Source organism: Pithys albifrons, chromosome 8, assembly GCF_047495875.1.
Source record: "Pithys albifrons albifrons isolate INPA30051 chromosome 8, PitAlb_v1, whole genome shotgun sequence".
NCBI lineage: Eukaryota > Metazoa > Chordata > Aves > Passeriformes > Thamnophilidae > Pithys > Pithys albifrons.
In genome coordinates this window covers 27,626,806-27,645,671 of record NC_092465.1, presented here as the reverse complement: position 1 = coordinate 27,645,671, position 18,866 = coordinate 27,626,806, and the positions used below count along the sequence as shown (strand labels likewise).

General features: G+C 40.5%; 1 protein-coding gene across 7 annotated transcripts in view; it reads left to right on the top strand.

Moving 5' to 3' along the window:
* Nucleotides 1-17,918, top strand: part of CARF (calcium responsive transcription factor) — a 29,002-nt gene extending 11,084 nt beyond the window's left edge. For 4 of the 7 annotated variants that reach the window (XM_071561693.1, XM_071561691.1, XM_071561694.1 and 1 more), the window contains 10 exons: nucleotides 3,731-3,920; nucleotides 6,769-6,889; nucleotides 7,808-7,951; nucleotides 8,402-8,635; nucleotides 9,025-9,187; nucleotides 10,139-10,214; nucleotides 12,246-12,376; nucleotides 13,339-13,702; nucleotides 14,733-15,414; nucleotides 17,794-17,918. In XM_071561693.1, coding sequence (XP_071417794.1) covers nucleotides 3,731-3,920; nucleotides 6,769-6,889; nucleotides 7,808-7,951; nucleotides 8,402-8,635; nucleotides 9,025-9,187; nucleotides 10,139-10,214; nucleotides 12,246-12,376; nucleotides 13,339-13,702; nucleotides 14,733-14,890 — 1,581 coding nt within the window. In that variant the 3' untranslated portion in view covers nucleotides 14,891-15,414; nucleotides 17,794-17,918. The remainder of the gene's footprint in view (nucleotides 1-3,730; nucleotides 3,921-6,768; nucleotides 6,890-7,807; nucleotides 7,952-8,401; nucleotides 8,636-9,024; nucleotides 9,188-10,138; nucleotides 10,215-12,245; nucleotides 12,377-13,338; nucleotides 13,703-14,732; nucleotides 15,415-17,793) is intronic. The other 3 variants (XM_071561692.1, XM_071561695.1, XM_071561697.1) reach the window with 3 other exon arrangements.
* Nucleotides 17,919-18,866: the final 948 nt, after the last annotated feature.

Below are 18,866 nucleotides of genomic sequence, written 5' to 3'. Positions count from 1 at the left end.
GGGCCACAAGGAATTCTGACTTGATGTTTCATTATCTGGATCTAAGATAGTGATCCTGTTCCATGAAAGGAATGATTCATAGTTGTACAAGTTGTCAGGCTTCCTTGTACTGGTACTGCTAACACAGTTAAACACATAAAATGCTATGGAATCCCTTTGTATTTTGAGAATGTTACGATAAGTGATCATCAACAGCTCCTGAAGATAAAAATGTACTGCTGAAAACCCATTGCCTTACAGTGCTGGGAGGAGTCATTGTGTGCTATGTTAGAGTTTGCTCTTGAACTGCACTGCAAACTTTACTGTCTTCTGCAACTGTTTGTGTGCATTTGTGTCCATATAGAAATCAAAGTTCTTGTGACTGGGTAATGTCAAGTTTGAGATTTAAAGCACCTTAATGTCAGTGTTTTACTTAGAATTTCTATTTTAGGTATTCTTTTTTTTTTTTGTCCCAGCAGGTTAGGTTGCCTGTGCTTGTTTTCTCTTTTGTTAAAAAGTGTTCTGTCTTTATTCCCTGTGATGGCTTTTGACCTAACAGAACTCTTCCTTTATTTGCATATTGTTCAAAATCTGCAAACTGTCCTGATAACTGGATGCTGTCAACAGCTCGAATGTATCATATGTGACTTAAAAGGAAGGGAGGGGAGAAGGGAAGATTCTTGAGTGATCAACTACCCCTTTCTCCTGCTACCAGACTCTTCCTGATAGATGCTTCACTTTCTCTTACTACTTTTTAAAAAGAAACCTTATGTTCTCTGCATGCTTCAACTCTTTAGATATCTCTACCATTTGCATTTTTTCCTAGTGGCTTGGCCACTGAAAACTGGAAATTGCAGTTGCAGGGTCTCTGCATTTCTTTCTGTATCCACTTAGAAATAATTTTAAAGTATATTAATCTCTTCCTCTTTTTATATGCCATTTCTTTCGTACAAATGGTACTCTCCCCTCTTATATCTACTTAAATGTTAAGAGATCAGAACTAGATCACTAGACTGTGTTTTTAGCATTATGTCACACATACTTTCCTGTCTTAACGTTCATATGGCTTATCTGAATCATTTATTATTGGTTTCATTTTATAGGAGGACTTGTATTATTATCTACTTTGATCCATATGAGTCTATTACAAAAAATTTCACCTGCTGTGTTTAAAATTCACAGCACCATTTACAGAGAAGTTCTTATTTTTTAAAGAAAAGGAAATAGAAATATTGTCAGTTGGAATGTGTTCTGAGAAAAAACATTTCCCTCTGCTGTCCAGCAGAACTGTTACCTGTGTGCATGAATCCTCCCTGACCCACTGGAGATGGCAGGGATGTGTGTACCTTTTCATGGACACAGACTAGAGACAGTGGGATTTTGGAGTGTCATTTGTCATTCAGGTGTGACTGTCTTGCCAAATGTTCTGTTACTGGTAACAGAATTGCAGAGTCCTTCTGGAATTTGGAGATCCAATTTGGAGAGGTGCTGGTAAATATGTCAACTCACAATTCCACTTTTCCAGGTGCTTCCCAGAATGGAAGCAAACAGTGTTGAGGTCTCTGTGACTGTCACAGATGTCAGCAGGTGAAGCCACTGCACCCCAAAAGGCAGTGCCTCCTTTGGCAGTTGGTACTGCAAGTAAACACAGAGCAGTAAAAACCTACAGTTACCCAAATTAATACTGAGCTCTGTGTTTGGTGCCGATTCCCTGACTGCCTTGAAATGTTCAGCTCACACTTGCTGTACCCAGACAGCAGAATTCCTCTGGTATCCTCAAAGAAAACTGGAGTTTTGCTATGTGTACTGTAGTGTCAGCTTTTATGTACCTTTGCTAAGATGAGTCCAGGGGAGTGAAAAGGAATTGCTCCTTTTTTTGGCTTGAACCTCAGAGTGAAAGGTTGGAGAGTATCTGATTATTTCAAGGTAATCACCTTGTTAATAAAAAGTGAATTTAAAAACAGCTCTTTTCAATAACCTACTTAGTTTTCAGTGGTATGTTCAGAATGCATTTCCAGCATGTATGAGCATACTGAAAGAAGTGTAATAATAGTTAACTATCCAAAGCTAAGTTAATTTATTGGTCTGAAGCAGATAATCTCATTTGTCCATTTTTTCCCTACTTGCAAAGCCTGTAGAGAGCAGGGATCATCTTATGTGCTGTATGATTTTCTTCTTCTCCTCCACTCCCCCAGAAATTTAGGGAAAATGATCTAACTTTTACAAAAGTAAAGCCAGAATAGGAGACATGACCCTAACTATTGCTACATTTCTGGCACAACAGCTTTATCAGTCTTCTCATCTCCATACAATAATGTCAATGACCTATTTATAGTGACAAGTGTAAGATAATGTATATAAAAAAGCTGTGTTTACTGTTTGGAGTGGTGCTGTAATCCCTTTTGTGGAAGGTAACATCTCAGGTTTCTGTAAAGAAGGTAGTTCTGGTACTTCTCAGGCTGCTTTGCTTCTCCTGGAGTTTTCAGGCCAAGTTTTGGACAGAAATGTTATTTATAACTTGTAAATAAAAGATTTCCAACCTCTCTTGCTCTGCTGAGCTGTGTGAGTGCAGCCTGTGCAGGCTTTGGCAGTTGCTGGAGCAGAGTGCTGGCAGAGCAGGTGTTGGCAGCTCGTGGCTCAGGGACTCACACTCGGTGCACACACACCCCTCTGTGTCTGTTTCTCTTAGATGACTATGAGGCAGTTGTCACTAAAGTATCTGTGCGATAATGATCTTGAAGAGACACGTTGCTGCTTTTGTTGTCAGTATTACTTAAACATCTGGCTGTTCGGTTACTGAAGGTGACAAAGAGATCCATCAGACTTTGCTACTCCTTCACAGTGTATTTGTCCCACAGATACACTGTGAGACTGACCTGGCAAGCTGCTCTGGGTATTACTTCCACATGGCCGGCCAGCCTGACCCTGAGCTGCATGTGAACAGGGGCAAGCATGGCATTCTGAGTTTGGATGGGAAGTTCTTTTCTGTCCCAGTAGTTTTGCTGCTTGCTGGCTGACCCTGGTAGACCAGCAGTGAACCAGCTGTGATGGCACTGAGTAGCCAGTTAAGTACTTTGAGTCAAGTTAGATGTAGTTTTTGTGGAGTTGCCCAGTCTTTAGCAGAGTTAATTGAAACCATCCATTTGCACATGGCAAATCTGGTGTAATGTGTTTCTGTGTAATGTTGAGAACCAAGAGTGCCTTGAAGGCTGGGAGGGACATTAGGTGAGACATTCCATTCAGATAGTGCACTGAGTGAGACGGTTACTGGTGGTGTAAGTGGGTGTGTTCTGCTCCAGCTCTGTGCAGCCTGTGTGTGTTGCAGTAAATGCATAGACAGTTGTTAGTGGTTCAGAGATTCTCTGTGGCAGTCAAGTGAAAAACTTGATCTAAGACAGGTTTGTGTGGGCAGTGACTGCAACTGAATTGTGCATTCTGGGGAAACCACAGGAGCGAGGTTGCCCTGTGGAAATCAGAGTTGGCAGAGTAACTGTAACCGTGTTGGGGTTCTTGGTGTTCCTAGGGTCTTGGATGGCTGACAAATGCCTGACCTCACAGGGGACTGCTCTGGTGTTAGATCCTACAGTAAATCCCTGTGAGGATACCGGTGTGGGGACAAGAAACATGAAACGCTGGAAATCTGGGCCTGTGTTCTCACCTGCCAGAGTCCCTGACTGCTTTTGTTTTCTTGTGTAATGTTCAGCAGTCAGCTGGGTGAGTAATCCTATTATTTCACCTCCTTTCCATGCAGAAAATTGGGGACTCGTACCGCGGCTATTGTGTGAGCGAGGCAGAATTAGAGAGTGTTCTAACGCTACACAAGCAGCAAACACAAAGTGTGTGGGGGACACGCCAGTCTCCAAGCCCGGCCAAACCCGCCACACGGTTGATGTGGAAATCTCAGTATGTCCCATATGATGGGATCCCCTTTGTCAATGCAGGTAACTAACTTTTATTTTAATAACTACTTTCCAAATTTCAACATTAGCTGCCAACTGGCCATAAGGAAGAATCTTTATGTTGTTCCTTAGTTTGATGAAGTCAAGGCACATAAACAAGAGGAGTACCTTGGCCACTTGGTGACACAGTCTGAAGGAGCTTGTTTCCTGAAACCACAGGAACCATGTTTTTGAGTTTTTGAGTTTTTTTTTGTTTTGATGTTATTATTTCCCTTTGTTCTTTAGAAACTAGTTAAGAACTGTTTCATTAGGGATTGTGTGATGAGGTCTTTAGGTGGAGGTCTCATCTGCTCTATTAGGTCAAGTGCTCATAAGGGTAAGAACTTGGTCAATTATTCTTGCCTAACTTGAAGATCTTTTGAAGAGTTTGTTCCACAGGAGACAAGTCAATAAACTATTTAAATTGCAACCTTTTAAAAATAAATGCATTTTTAAAAACAACCAAATAAGATAAACATCAATGACATACCTCAGCAGACAGATTTTTGTTTTGTTTTGTTTTTTTTTTAAATGAACATGAAGATTTCACAGGTTGGTAATTACATATTTAGCTCATGCAGTGCATATGTGAAATTACAAAAAGTTAATTCAGATATGAAATGGGGTTTGTTGCATAATGAAAATGATCGGCAGCAATGTAGGTTATGTGTTTGGGTTTTGTCTTTTTTTTCTGCAAGGTACTGAAAAAGTGAAATATTAGCACCTGTTTTAAAGCTTCAGCCATAAACTGTGAAGTAAAAGAAAACAAAGTCAAAGCAACTTACACTTTTTTGCCCCAACATGCGTATGAGACATCTTTAGTTTCCTTTAAGATCTGCCTGGTAAATAAGTTGCTCCACAGTAAAATATTTAGAGTAAAAACACATAGTTTTTTTTCTTTAAAGATATAGGCTAATGAAGATCATTAAATTGTAATATATTTTGCTTTGCGCAGACCCCCAGACAGACATTTTTGCTTCTAATGTGTTGCCTTTCCAGTACATTTAGGTTTAGTTTAGAACTCCTGTATGAAAAACATTCATTAAAACTATTTTCACCTGTAGAACAGAGGCTCTAAATATGATTTACTGAACTGCAGTTCAAATGCCAGAATATTGAATTCTAAACTGTTCAGGACAAAGTGTTGTTATTGAGGAATTTATCCTTTCTGCAAGAGTGGAAGAAATCTGTGATAACTTACGTGCTGTGCTTCTTCAGTTATGGAGAAATACAGAGAAGCTGAGTAGCTCCCCATGGTATAAAACATGCACTAATCATCAAAATCTTGATTGTTGTTTTTAGTGAGAATTTTGGATAGTTGAAGCTTTTGTGAAACAAGGCCCTCATCAAACTGGTTTTGAGATTCATGTGAGCAAAGAGTAGTTTAAAGCTGTTGAAGTCTTTTCAATCCTGAAATCTAATTTTTAAGTTTGTATGTTAAAATGTTAAAGAGACAAGATATGCTTGGTATACATTTTTTTTAATGTCATGTCCTAAGGCAATAAATAATTTAGTATCTTATGGAAACACGTTATGTTGCTGTTGTAATACTTCAAAAGGTTTTGGTTATGTCACTTGTGGTATAGGCAGCTCCTTGCCTGATAAATAAAAGATAACTAAACATGATGTGGAAGAAATTTGGAAGATGTTCCTTTCTTGACCACTTTAGTACTTTGTTACCCATTTTGTTAGAAGTCTGACTGGAAAAAGTCACTTACTTCAAGTTTAGGTCAAAGCAGTGTTTGTTTAAGACTGGTTTTGTGTGGTTTTGCTGCACTGAAACTGTGTTATCTGGCAGTCAAGAGAGCTCTGGTTTGCAACTAAGAATTTATGGGGCAGACTGGTCTGAGTGTTGATTTAAGCCAAAGGGCTGGAAATGGCTGCTGAGCTGTTGTGGTGGTTTAACCCCAGCTGGAAACCCCCACAGAGCCCCAGTGGGATGGGGGAGAGAATTGGGAGGGTAGAAGTCAGAAAACTCATGGATTGAGATAGACAGTTTAAAGGTTAAGGAAAAGCTGTGCACACAAGCAAAGCAAGGAATTCACTCACAACTTCCCATTGTCAGGCAGGTGTCCAGCCATCCCCAGGAAAGCAGGTCTGCATCACCTGTAATGGTGACTTTGAACATTCCTCTCTTCCTCCTTCTTGCTCCAGCTCTGTAGGCTGAACATGAGGCCATATGGCATATTCCACACCATATCCCATGACTTTGGTCAGTTTGAGACAGCTGTCCTGGCTGTGTCCCCTCCTGGTTTCTCAGCCCCTTGGCCTCCTTGCAGGTGGGGTGGGGTGAGAGGCAGAAAGGACTTGACTCTGTGTAAGCCCCACTCAGCAGTAACTGAACATCCCTGTGGTATCAGCACTGTTTTCAGTGCAAACCCAAAACATGGGCTCATACTGGCTACTGTGAAGAAAGTTAATTCTGTCCCAGCCAAAGCCAGCACACCTTTGATTCCAGCTTTGAGTTTTTCCTGTATTTTGGGGATTCTGCTTCTTTTGTGTTTATTACCAGCATTATGCTCCTTTGGTAATTTGCAGGACTTCTCATTTGTAAATTATTGGTGTTAACCAGGGCAGAATGTAGTATTTTGCCTTCACGCATATTACAGGAGTGTTGTGAGGTGTAACAGGTTTGAGAAATGCTTAGGAAATGCTCTGTGTTCTTACACGCTATAAGAGAAGCACTTGCACTGTATTTGCTTGCTACACATACATGTTCTGCCTTCTGAAGAGTCTGATGGCAAACAGAAATAACTGTTTCAGAACTCTCATCTCTTCTGTAGTTACTATTTTACTGTAATAAATTCAGTGACTGCTTGAATAAATAGAGCATATTGCTTTCTGTTTCCAGGAAGTAGAGCCATTGTAATGGAGTGCCAATATGGGCCAAGAAGGAAAGGGTTTCAGCCCAAAAAAGCTGGTGAGCAGGAAAGCACCTCTGGCCATCTGTACAAAGCCACGTGTCCAGCAAGGTAAGGATTTTCTATGAAGCTGTAGGAGTAACTCAGCATCCTAAGAAAGTGTTCCTGCTCTGAGCTGTGCCAGAGCTCTGTCCTGGGGTGTTGCTGATTCTCACTGTAGCTCGTAGCTTCATCTCCTTGGGAACCTGAGGTTGATACTCATTTAGAGGGAAGAAGGAAATGCTCTCCTGTTTGAATAAGGCTGAGATTGGATAGATTGCCTGGATGCAAAGTAGCAGTACATCACTCTATAAAATAGAAGTGGGAATCATTATCTACCTGAGCATGAATGAGTTATTGTGATGTCCTTTAGTGATCGTTTCTGGTCCTAAAACTTTGTCATATTATTTGTTGGTTTTTGCTTCAGGCTTTTAATTGCCCTAATATCAGTCAATCATCCTAGTTTAACACATGTCCTGTGTGCTGAAGGAGTTACACTTCTTTCTATTCACTGAGTAGTTTCTCCTTATCCAACACAAATGTTTTTTCCTTGTCCTTGAGCATCCTGCTGGGTGCTTGTTCAGTTTTTACTGAGCTAAGAGTGTGTTTACCTGAACAGTTGCAATTGGGTTTGTATGTGCTCAGTTCTGCACAGCTGGGGGAACCACAGTCTGTTCACAAATGGTGTTGTGCTTTTACTTTACTGAGGGACAGGGGTTTTCTCTGAGGAGCAAAATCACTCTGTCAGAATGGCTGCCAGAACGGAACAGAAGTGTGTCTGTCCACATCCATCTCTATTGATGTGCCCTTAAGATTTTTGCAGTTCTTTCAGAGCCTCCTCATGTGCTGCATCACTCTGCTTGAACTGTTTCTACACCAATGTCTGATATGAAGTGTGTGTGTGTGGGGGGGTTACCTTTCTCCTCCCAAGGACAAAGTGTACTGATGGAGAATTTTATTTTTTATTCCCCCTGCTTTCCCCCTTGGAAGGATCTATATTAAAAAGGTTCAAAAGTTTCCAGAATACAGGGTTCCTACTGACCCTAAAATTGACAAAAAAATCATAAGAATGGAGCAGGAGAAAGCATTCAACATTCTGAAGAAGAACTTGATAGATGCTGGTGGTATCCTCAGGTGAAACTTCCACTTTTTTCTGTATTTTCACAAATGAAACAAAAAAGAGCAATATTTTACTTGGTTTGCTTTATTTTTTACTGAGTCACCTATTAAGGCTTTTGATTCATATCAATAGTAAAAAAATCCCACAATGTCAGTAAGATTTCTGTGGCTCCAGAATATTAATTTGTTCAGTGTGTTAAGCACCAAGCGGTGGAACTTCAGTAGGTGTTTTCATGCAGATAGAAACAGGTGTTTTATTTGGGGGTTTGAGCTAGTTTATTTTGCACTGAAAGGTCCGAGAAGGCCCTGAGCTGTGAAAGATATTATCCTCTAGCTCAGGGGCATAAAAACTAACCTCGCTCTAACTAGGTTGTGGTTGTCAGACTTGTTTGTGGTTCCCCTAAGACACTGAATTTTTTGCCTTTGCCTGAGAATTGTGTGTGTAAACTCTTTCCTTCTTGCCAGGTGGTATGTACAGTTACCAACTCAGCAAGCCCACCAGTATCATGAAATGGAAACGTCCTGCCTCCCTCCTTCACCCTCCCATTTTTCTGTGTCCCCTCCTGAGGAGGAGGAGGAAGTTGTTACAGATGAGAACTGTGCTCTTCCTTCTCGGCTTCATCCTCAAGTGGCAGACAAGATCCGAGAACTGGTGTCTCAGGGAATAGAGCAGGTCTATGCAGTGAGGAAGCAACTGAGGTACAGAACTCTCTGGAATGCTCTCAGTCTGTAGTGCTACTTTTGTATTTGATTAGTAGGGTTTGCAACTAAATGGCAGTCCTAATGCTCTGCCAAATATAATTCCCAGACAGCATGAGATGTTTTTTCTCAGCTTTGTCTTCTCTGTCCACATCATTGCTGGTAGCCACTAAGAGCTGCTGGAATCTTTAATGTTACTTAAATAAATGGGGATTTTAGATCCCAAACTCTGTAGCAGATGCTCACAGAACTGGCTCGTAAGGTTATCTAGATTGCTTTTGTCTTGTCATTACAACAAGGGGAAGGAGAACGTAGCAGTGTCTCTGACAGAGGGAAGTAGCACCATATATTTAAATATGCATATTTGAATGTCCTTTAACATGTGACAGAAAGTATGTGGAAAGAGAATTATTCACGCCTGATGAAGTGCCAGAAAGACATAATCTGTCCTTCTTCCCCACTGTGAATGACATCAAGAACCATATTCATGAAGTGCAGAAGTCCCTAAGGAATGGAGAGATGATGAACAATTCAGAAAGTATCCCAGCAACGGTATGTGAGCCATTGTGCATCTTTTTGATTTTTGGAGTTATACTGGAAGTCTTGGTTTTAATTTTTACCATTTAGCTGTATTTTGTCCAAAATTCTCTATTTCCAGTAGCAATATTTCCAGTGAATCTCTGGCTGAGCAAGATTGGATAAACTGTGAATAAAACCTTCTGACCTTCTTTAGTATTTATCTCATCAGCTTTAGATTGCTGTTAGTTGACTGACAAATTATACAATACTAGCACTTCATAATGATGATGAACTGGAAGTCACGTGGTGTAGAAAAACTGGCATGTGGCCAGTTTTATTCATGGCTTTGTCATCATCTGTTTTTTTGAAGAAGTTACTACTGCGTTTCCATGTCTGAAAAAATGGGGGGGAATTGTGTCTCAGGTCCAGTCTCAGTGAGGGTTTGTATGACATTTTGAATGTGGAAATATTCATAAATGCACTTCACAGCAGGTGAAGTAAGCTTGAAGTCAACAGTTCTGAATGCTCAGTAACTCTTAAATGTTGTTACTTGGTTTTCTTCCACAAATTGAGTAATAAAGGGTACACAGTGATCCCAGTTTTCCCAGTTACGAGAGAGACTGCTAAGAAATCACTGATTTAAAATCAGCTTTGACAAACTCTGCTGTTAAATCATGCTATGTCATCAGTCTTTTCCTTCTCCCAATACTGTTCTTATTAGTTAGCCAAATGATTTGACTATATTCTATTTTAAAGTCTTTAAACTGTCATGAGCAGACTTTAGCCTTCCTGATACAATGTGTGTTAAAAAATCTTTTACAATATTGTTTTTTGTAAACCAAGAGCTCCCCAAATGCATAGTTTTAAGAAAATAGGAAAGTGTAGCTTTAGACACTGTTTTCCTACAAGTCCTGCATTGAGCCTGTGTTCCTGCAGTAGACAAGCTTGTACCCTTTCTGAGAACTGAGATCTTTTTCCTTTCAGCTGCAATGGACCACAGATAGTGGGAACGTCCTCACCGAAACTGTGACTGTTACGTTTGCCTCACCACCATCACATGGTAGGACTGCATGGATAACCTGGCAGTCTTCAAATGTGTTCTATTAGCTATGTCACAGAGTTCAGTTTTATTCCAGAGAGGTTGCTGTCGTGTTCTGTCACTCAGCTGAACTTAAGAAGGATTATTTTGCTATAACTATTTTAACTGTAACTTTTTTAAACTATTTGACTGCATGTGTGTCTGGAGAGAATTGGAGTAGACTCACCTTGAACAGTATCCCTCTTTTTTAAGGAAGTCTTTATTTTTAGGAAAAAAGAAATGTGCATTGTGAGCAGACTTACTGTGCTTAAGCTTGCGTGCCTATGTTACTATTGCCTTTACCATGTTTTGTGGAGACACACAGAACAGTTGTGCCCTCAGCAGCTGCGACAGAGCTCAGCAGGGGCTACTTTGGTATGAACTGAGTGATGCAGAAGGTTCGGGAAGAGACCAATTCTTGGTTTCTTTGTTCTACACAGATAATTTTCTAAGGCAAAGTAGCCTAACAAATGTGTAAACACCCATGCAGTGACATATTGAATTATACAGTAAGTCAGAGAATTGGATGTGATTAGTTTTCTGCACATGTGCAACAACTCAGTGAATATAAGAAGATACTCTTAATTGCAACATATCTTGTCTCCCCTTATATGTATGTGTTTGTACACATTTCAAACACTTGTTTGTAATTGTATTACAAGTCTAAGCAAAAAAAGAAGCCTGACATTCTAAAAATAAGCTCTTATTAATGTTTGTGAACTGGTAGCAAGGGAAAGAACGCTGACCACTCTTCGTATACATTTTCTTTTTAATTTCAACTCGTCCCAAATGAGGGGACAAGTTTACATTTAAGAAATCAAGCAATACCAGAGCTTCTTGTGCAGAACTCTGTATCTCCATGGGATACAGCTCTTTCTGTAGTGGGTAGATTAGGAGCTGAACTATTAGTTTTATTCCTGGTCATGTTGCTGTAGAATACAACCTAAGGAAAGAACTGCTATCTCTTCCTGCATGTGAACATTCACATATGCATAGGTTGTTAAAAAGAGTCTAAATATCTCAAGTAGTTATGTTCAAGATTTATATAGTGTATCCTGTGGTCAGTTATGATAAAGAATAAAGAGTTTGCAGATCAGTATATATGCTGAAAAAAGTATCTGTCCTCAGATTGCTGGAAACTTTTTCTGGATTTTCTGATTAGAAAGCATTTTGCAGTTGACCATTCTCTTTTTTTTTTCATTCTCCAGACTAATCTGCATTCCCAGGGCAAGCTCTTCTTTTACAGTTATAACAGTGAAACTGTAAAATAAAATGCTGAGCAGTGTATACTTGTGTCTGTATAAATCTTAACCAAAATGTTCTGGGTGGCTCAAACAGGAAATTAAATGATCCCATGAGAAGTTTTCAAGCAGAAATTGATGCAAGTGAATCTCAGTTATTACAAGCCATCAGGAAATGAAGTCCATCATTCTTGCATTAAATAAGAGTTTTGAGGATCTGATGTAATCTGTAGGCTGAAAGGCCTCCAGATAAATGTACTTTTGATGGTATTGCGTAGAAGTTATGCTAATGTCACAAAGATTGGAAGGGAGTAGTGAGACATAGAAAATTTCCTGAGTAGATTTTTATTTTGGAAGACAACCCCATCTGTTTTTGAGCCCTTACTCGGGTGTAGATATTGTCAAATTATTTGTTTGCTGCTTTGGTAGAAATGTTTCAGCTTTGGTTACAACTACAAATTCAAAGCAGTGTAGGGTGCAATTACTTTGCTCTCAAGAACAGATTTATTGTTTGTTCTGGTGTTAGCTCTGTGTGGATACACACAATCTTCCTATAGTATTGTCTTTTTCTCATATCCAGTCTTTTTTATTTAGCATCCAAGTTCTGCAAAGTGAACAGCACCTGTGTGTGTGTGTGTGTGTGTGTATGTATATATATGTCTTCTGTATATCTGTAGTGAGATTGAAGGGGTTTGTTCAGTTTGCAGGAGAGGCTTTTATTAAATGGGCAGAAGAAATTTATCCTGTCTGCTTTCTGTCTTTGGCACTGTAGGGAGCTCGGGAGGGGAGTCAACCATCAGCAATGCAGAATCCAACCAGAGCAGGGAGTCCTTGCTACCAGAAACAGCTCAGCTGTTGTCTTCACTCTCTTCACTTCAGCCCAAGATATTTGCGCAATTTCAGGTACAGTCAAGCCATTTACAGAATGCTGTCCTGGAAGTGCTGAAGGTGAGCTGGGAACGGCGAGTTCCCTCAGCTAATCCCAAACACGCTCTGGGTAACACAGACCTCTCAACTCATGCATGTCACATGTGGCTGTGGTGCAGGGAATCCCACTGCCAGCTTCTGACACTTGGAAGTTAGGGTGTTTTGTGAAGGCACAACCAAGAAAGTGAAGGTAGTGGGGTTCTGCTTCAAACAAGTGCCTATTCACTTTCTATATGGTCCAGTCATTTCATAATGAGAATGCTGCAAAACTGAGGGAAGATAAGTCAGTCTTATTTATTCTTTTTAAATCCTTCTCCAACCTCTTAAGAAAATGCGTTGAAGTCCTAAAACTGCTCCTAGCCCAGATCTGTAAACATCCAGGCTGAAAGGCTAAAGAGTGGTGATAAGAATGTCATGCTAAAAGAGCTTCTTCTAAAGCTCATTTCCCTTCAGAGCTGGCGCTCTCAACTTTCCTCCGTAACTGCTTTCAAAAGCTGCCTTCATACTTCCTGAGACCCTCTGAAAGGTGTGATCTTTTCCCTAGAAATACAGTCTGCACTAAGATGCTCTACTTGCTGTTTCCCTCTCTCCCTGAAGACAGCCTGGGTCCACATCACACTGGGTTTTTTAAAGAAGTTTGATTAGCTTAGATTACCCACTTCCTGTTGGAATGGGCAGTACTGGGAAATGATTTGAAACTGAGCCTCAATCCAAAATTAGAGCTCTGTGGTCATAAACAGTCTCCTAGATGCTGTTGGAGACCATCGTCCTAATTGTTTTAAAGTACATCTTGAGCCTGAGGTTGCTGGGATTGACTGTTCAGAAGAGATTGTGTGGAGGAAGTTGGAAGCTATTGCTTCCAAAATATGTGCTGTTAAATGCAAACTCCTTTTACTATAAATACTGGTGTGTTAGTACATCTGCCTTCTCTTTCACAGGGATTACAGCTGCAGTCAACATTTACCAACACAAACGGATCCACAGCCCTGATTGCTGTAAATAACCATTGCCCTCCCAGCCCTGCAAGTCTCCTGGATTCCGTAGGGAGTGAAGTAACCAGCCACTCCCTGGCACTCGGGCAGGGGCACAGTCTGGAAGCAGGTGCTGGCCTGACACAGCCCAGTCCTGCTGCCTCTGCTCTGGGGACTCCGCCAGGCTCTGAGCAGGGTCTGCTCACCACGGGCCAGCTGGGACCAGCTGGAGGCGTAGAGGACTCCAGAAGCCTAGAAGGAATCCATCAGATTTTCCTGGGAGATGTACAGGCTATTCCAGTTCAGGCTGGGGACAACCATCCAGCACTTAGTAAGTTGCAGTTTTCTAAATAAAATGTAAATATAGAAAATAAGTGGATTCTGTTGGTGTGTCTTGAAAGGAGAGATTGTGTTGATAATGGGGAACTCTACCATAGACTTCTTTCAGCTGATTCTGATTAGGTTTTACTGTATTAAAACCCAAAGAAAAATCACAAAAAGAACCCCCCAAAAATTTTTTTTGCTGTAAAAAGATGCTTGTCAGTTTCTTTGACCGAATACCAACTTATTTGTTCAATACGTTTTTACTCATAAAGAAATGTAGTCAAATATAAAATTATATAATTGCAAGGACTAAACTCACTGTTTCTTTGGTCCCTTTTTTTCTGCTCAAGGTTGCAGTCTGTCCTCGTGAGTCTAAATGTGGAAATTGCAAGAATGTTGGTGTCATTTCTAAGTTAGTGGAGGAGTTGCCTATGAAATGACAGATGCCTTTTTTTTTCTTACCCCAGAGATAAATTCCTTGAAGAGCAGGTCAAAAACCAGTCTAGACTGAAGGGGTAATAATGCTACAGAACTTATTTGGAGGAAACGCCATATACTTGAACTTAGCAGTTCAGTCAGTGTGAATTTTGCGATTTTTTTTTCATGCCAAGTCATTCTCCAAATCAATGTGCTTTAGAGTTATTTTTTTCAGCAATAGCACCTCCACTTCTCTAGTCCTCTGTGAAAAAGAACCTCACAACCAAAACTAAAAATTAAAATAGTGGCTTTATTTTTCTGTGGGACAGAGGAAAGACATTTTGCGTGAAAGTGATATTCTATCTCCAAACATTTTATTATAGAATGTTTTAAATACTGTTACTCAAGGAGGGCTTTATTGCAGTAAATTCGTGTCACTTGCAATGTCTTAGAGCACAGTGGGTGATGTAACTGGCTGTCAAGCTAAACAGCAGTTAAATCATACATGCCTTACCTGTTAGCTTGAGTTCCTGAAGTATTTTTCTTTTAAATTGTGGCTGTAGCATTGTTAGTGGAGTTTGAACTTCAAGGTTTGATTTTTGTTTTGTTTTGTTTTTAAGCTGAAGAAAATACAGAGGATGTTGCCTGTGTGAGCCAAGTGAAACAAGAACCAAGGGAAAAAGCCTTGTCTGTGGAGCCAGATAAAGTCAGAGACTGCCATAGCTCCTCACCTTCACCTGCAAAACCTGGAAAGATTTTTCAAATTGGAGAACTCTAAATGTCTTAGAAGTAAAGGCCAGTGCTCCCAAAGTACTGCCATTCTTTTTCAATTGTATTATGAGATTCAGACTAAGCACATATTAGAGTAGTTCTGACAGAAGCTGTTTTGATTTGACTGATGTGGCTCACTGCCAGTTCCAGGTCACTCAGTTGCCCTGTGGAACACCAACCCTCAATTCTGTGTCACGTTTTGAGTAATTTGGATGCAAATACTGGTCAGTGTTTCTGAAGGTCTTCCGCAATTTAGTTCCTCAGCTTTAGAATGTGGATCACAATGCTGGGTTTGCCTTTTCTGCTTCAGACTGTTACTGCAGTACAGACCATGGAATGTCTCAGCTCCAAGGTCACAGAATCCAACAGCAAAATGGATCAGTACAGCAAAGGTTTTGTGACAAAACAAAGTTCCAGTATGCGAAACTTCAAAGCGATAAAGAACAAGGATGTTTGAGAAAATGCAACTTTGACCTGATCCTAATGTTAATGGTGTGAAGATCGAGGAGAGGAGAAAGGTGAGGTTGCCAGGTAAGGTTGAATGATGAAGAAAAGGGTGTGAATTGACATCTTTGAACTTATGTTCTGTTTTTGTAATGAGGTTCACTGCTGCATGCAGCCTTTTTGCAGTGGTGCTGTCTTAACAGTTGGTCATAACTACTAAATGCAGGAGTCTTGTCTCATGGAAAGTGATCCATGCTGCCATTTCAGCTTATCTACCTTTTGCTTTATGCACTTAGAGCTGTCAGCTCAGATAAATGTGATGTAACCTCCTGCTGTTTGTGTTGTAGTGCTTGTGGATACATTCCTAACAAAGAAACCCAAGAAAACAAAGCAAGTAATATAAATCCAGGCAATCCACCATGTCTCTGGGCAGGCCATTCCAATGCCTGATTACTCTCTCTGCAAAGAATTTTTCTGATCTCCAACTTAAATTTCCCCTGGCAGAGCTTGAGCCCATCGTGCCCCCTTGTCCTATTGCTGAGTGCCTGGGAGAAGAGACCAACCCCCACCTGGCTAGAACTTCCCTTCAGGCAGTTATAGACAGTGCTGAAGTCACCTCTGAGCCTCCTCTTCTCCAGACTAAACACCCCCAGCTCCCTCAGCCTCTCCCCACAGCACTTGTGCTCCAGTCCCTTCACCAGCCTTGTTGCTCTTCTCTGGACCCGCTCCAGCCCCTCAATCTCTTTCCTGAACTGAGGGGCCCAGAACTGAACACAACACTCAAGGTGTGGCCTCACCAACACAGAGTACAGAGGAAGGATCACTTTGATGACATGACTCCTATGTGACCCACAGTCTTTGGTGGGGAGAAGAGGCTTTTTCAATAGAGAAAAAAGGAAATCTTCCTTTTCAGAAGTATTAATACTACTGTGTCTCTGACCTGCTTGACAAGATGCCCAACATCTGGACAGGTCTCAATGTTCTTATGAGTCTGTTTCAAAATGTTAATGAATACTCATCCATGCATTGCCATCTTTGCATGTCATACTGAAACTGTAGGCCAGTGGCAACTCTTGATCTTTTTATTGTCTGTGCACATTTTCTGAAAGTAAATGAAAGCTTGTTTTATAAAGAAACAGTGGAGAGCTTCTGTCCGAAGTCCTTTCAGAAGTATAGTTTTTTCAGACTAAGCTTTAACTTAAACTAAGTAATGTTGTATATTTCAAGCCCTGTAATAACCTAAAATAACCTGAGCCTTTTCAATTTTTTTAAAATTTATATCCAGAACAGGAAGCATTCCAAACTGCACCTCAAAACCATCATGTTTAGAGCCTGAGAGATCTGGCACTTTTCTTCCTGTGTAGGTGATATTCCATCTGTGCTGTAAATCACTGTGTTCAGTGTCTTCAACAAAAAAAATATCAGTGGTTACAGAATGAAACTTGGACAACAGAAGAGGTGGAGTGGGAAACAGGCATGACACCAGACTCCATACTTAGGACCTCTCCCATGACGAGGGCACTTTTTTAATTTCCATAATCTATCTAGTCACTTTACAGCATGTCAGTAAATAACAATATTTGCAAACCATGGCTTGATTAATAACATCCACGTCACATCAGTTGCAGATGTGGCAAATTTTCTTTGTGCATGGAACTTGCATTGGTTTTGTGAAACCAATGGTGTCAAAAATGGGCAAATCTCACACAGAGCCTTCAGCTGTGAATTTGGTCTTAATCTGAGCTCTGTCTGAGCTATGGACAAATTCTGAGGCTGTGCCTGTGTTCTGCAGTACTTGTTGAGCAGGAGACAAACCTTCCAGCTCCCAAGAACAGCTGCACTTGTGTTTCTACCTAAGGCAAAGCTCCTCATATTAATCTTTTGAAGGATGGCTCATGGAATTCTGCTTTCAAGCTTAAAGGAAGCTAAAGGTCTCCATATATGAAAACTTGATGGACAATGTGCACAGAGAGAGAGAGTTGAGAGCACCTAGGACAGTCACCCTCAAGCATGTTGTAATTTAGGAATGACAGCTGATAGAGGGATAAGCAACTGAAGAATATAATGATAAAAGCAGGCATTTGTGCTCTTTATAAAGTGCCACCCTTACGCAATATGTTTTCTTAAACATCTTGAGAAACATGGTCAGCAGTGGGAGGACAACTAATTTCAATTTCTCCCCACCCCCAACTTAGAGTTTAACACTACTTCTGCAAATTGATCACAAGATTGGCCTAAAAATCTCTTCTAGATCTAATTTCAGTTTTGCTTTATCAAGTTGTTGTTAAATTACATAAATTTAACTTTTTCTTACAGCTATTTCTCTTAAAGCTAAAATTAAACAGGAGAGAGAATTGGAAATTATTTATGTTTATTTCAGATGACAGTTTTATGAAGTGTGCAGGTGTTTCCTCCTTGGCTTCCACTTTTATCTCTTAGTTTACTGTTTTTTTGATGTTTTCTCAGGCTCTCTTGCTCTGAGGGTCCTCCAGATAACTGTCAAGAGAGCAGAGAACAGAAGAGGAAGGGAAGTTTGCAAAAAGCTGCTTGCAGGAGATAGAAAGCTTTCAAAATTACAGCTGAAGATTGCAATTTCTTCTGGCTGAAATGACTCCCTGTAAATGGTAAACTTTTTTTTTAAATATACATTTTTTTGATCCTTGATTTTGTTACTGTTCATTCTCTTAGCTCACATCTCATAGAAGCTAGAAGAGTAATCGTGTATGTTTGCTTATTTCTCCAGTGCACTGGTCTGACAACTCCATGTCTTGACTGTTGACAAAGCTGTTGCCACATCTGAAGTGTTTTGTACATGGAAGGAGATGGAGAAAATGGAAACCTTCTTGACCTTCTTGCTTCTCCTGAGAACAGATGATCTGTGGAACGAGGGCTTTACCAGTTTTAAATCAATGTCTTCACAATACTTTGGTGGGTGTTCAGGTTTTCCATGTCAGGTGCTAGTGCATGTCTGACTTTGTACGTAATACAAGCCATAAAATTATCTCTTGCTGACCTACGTATATTGGAGGGTTTTGTCTCCTACCACTGTACTCACACTTAGCACTTTTTGGGAGTGGGGGAATTGTTCTAGATGTTCTCTCTTCCATTTTTCTGCCTTTCTCCTGTTGCCTGTTTCTCCTATCCAAAGCAGTATAGAAAAAAAATTTATCATTTAGAAAAACTGCTCTGTCCTCAGTTTGGGGATAAATTTCCTCTCTGCCTTACTGTGCTGGAGGTAGATTCCTTACATGACTGCAATTTAAGATGCCATTATGTTTTGCTTAAGGAGAGGGAAATACTGGAGTGAGCTCTGCTGCCCCCATCACTCCATAAGCACCTGCCCCAGGTTCTTCTTCTGCATCTGCACACAGGCCAGCACAGCTGCAGAGCTGTGCTGATGGGAGCAGCCGTGTGTACCAGCAAGTTATCAGTGCAAGGAACTGTCCTTCTCCCCCTGATATTGTTTTGAATCCAAATTAGTCTTTGGGTCTGGCCCACTGTGCCACCACAAATGACTCCGGGAGCGGAGCACAGCTTGA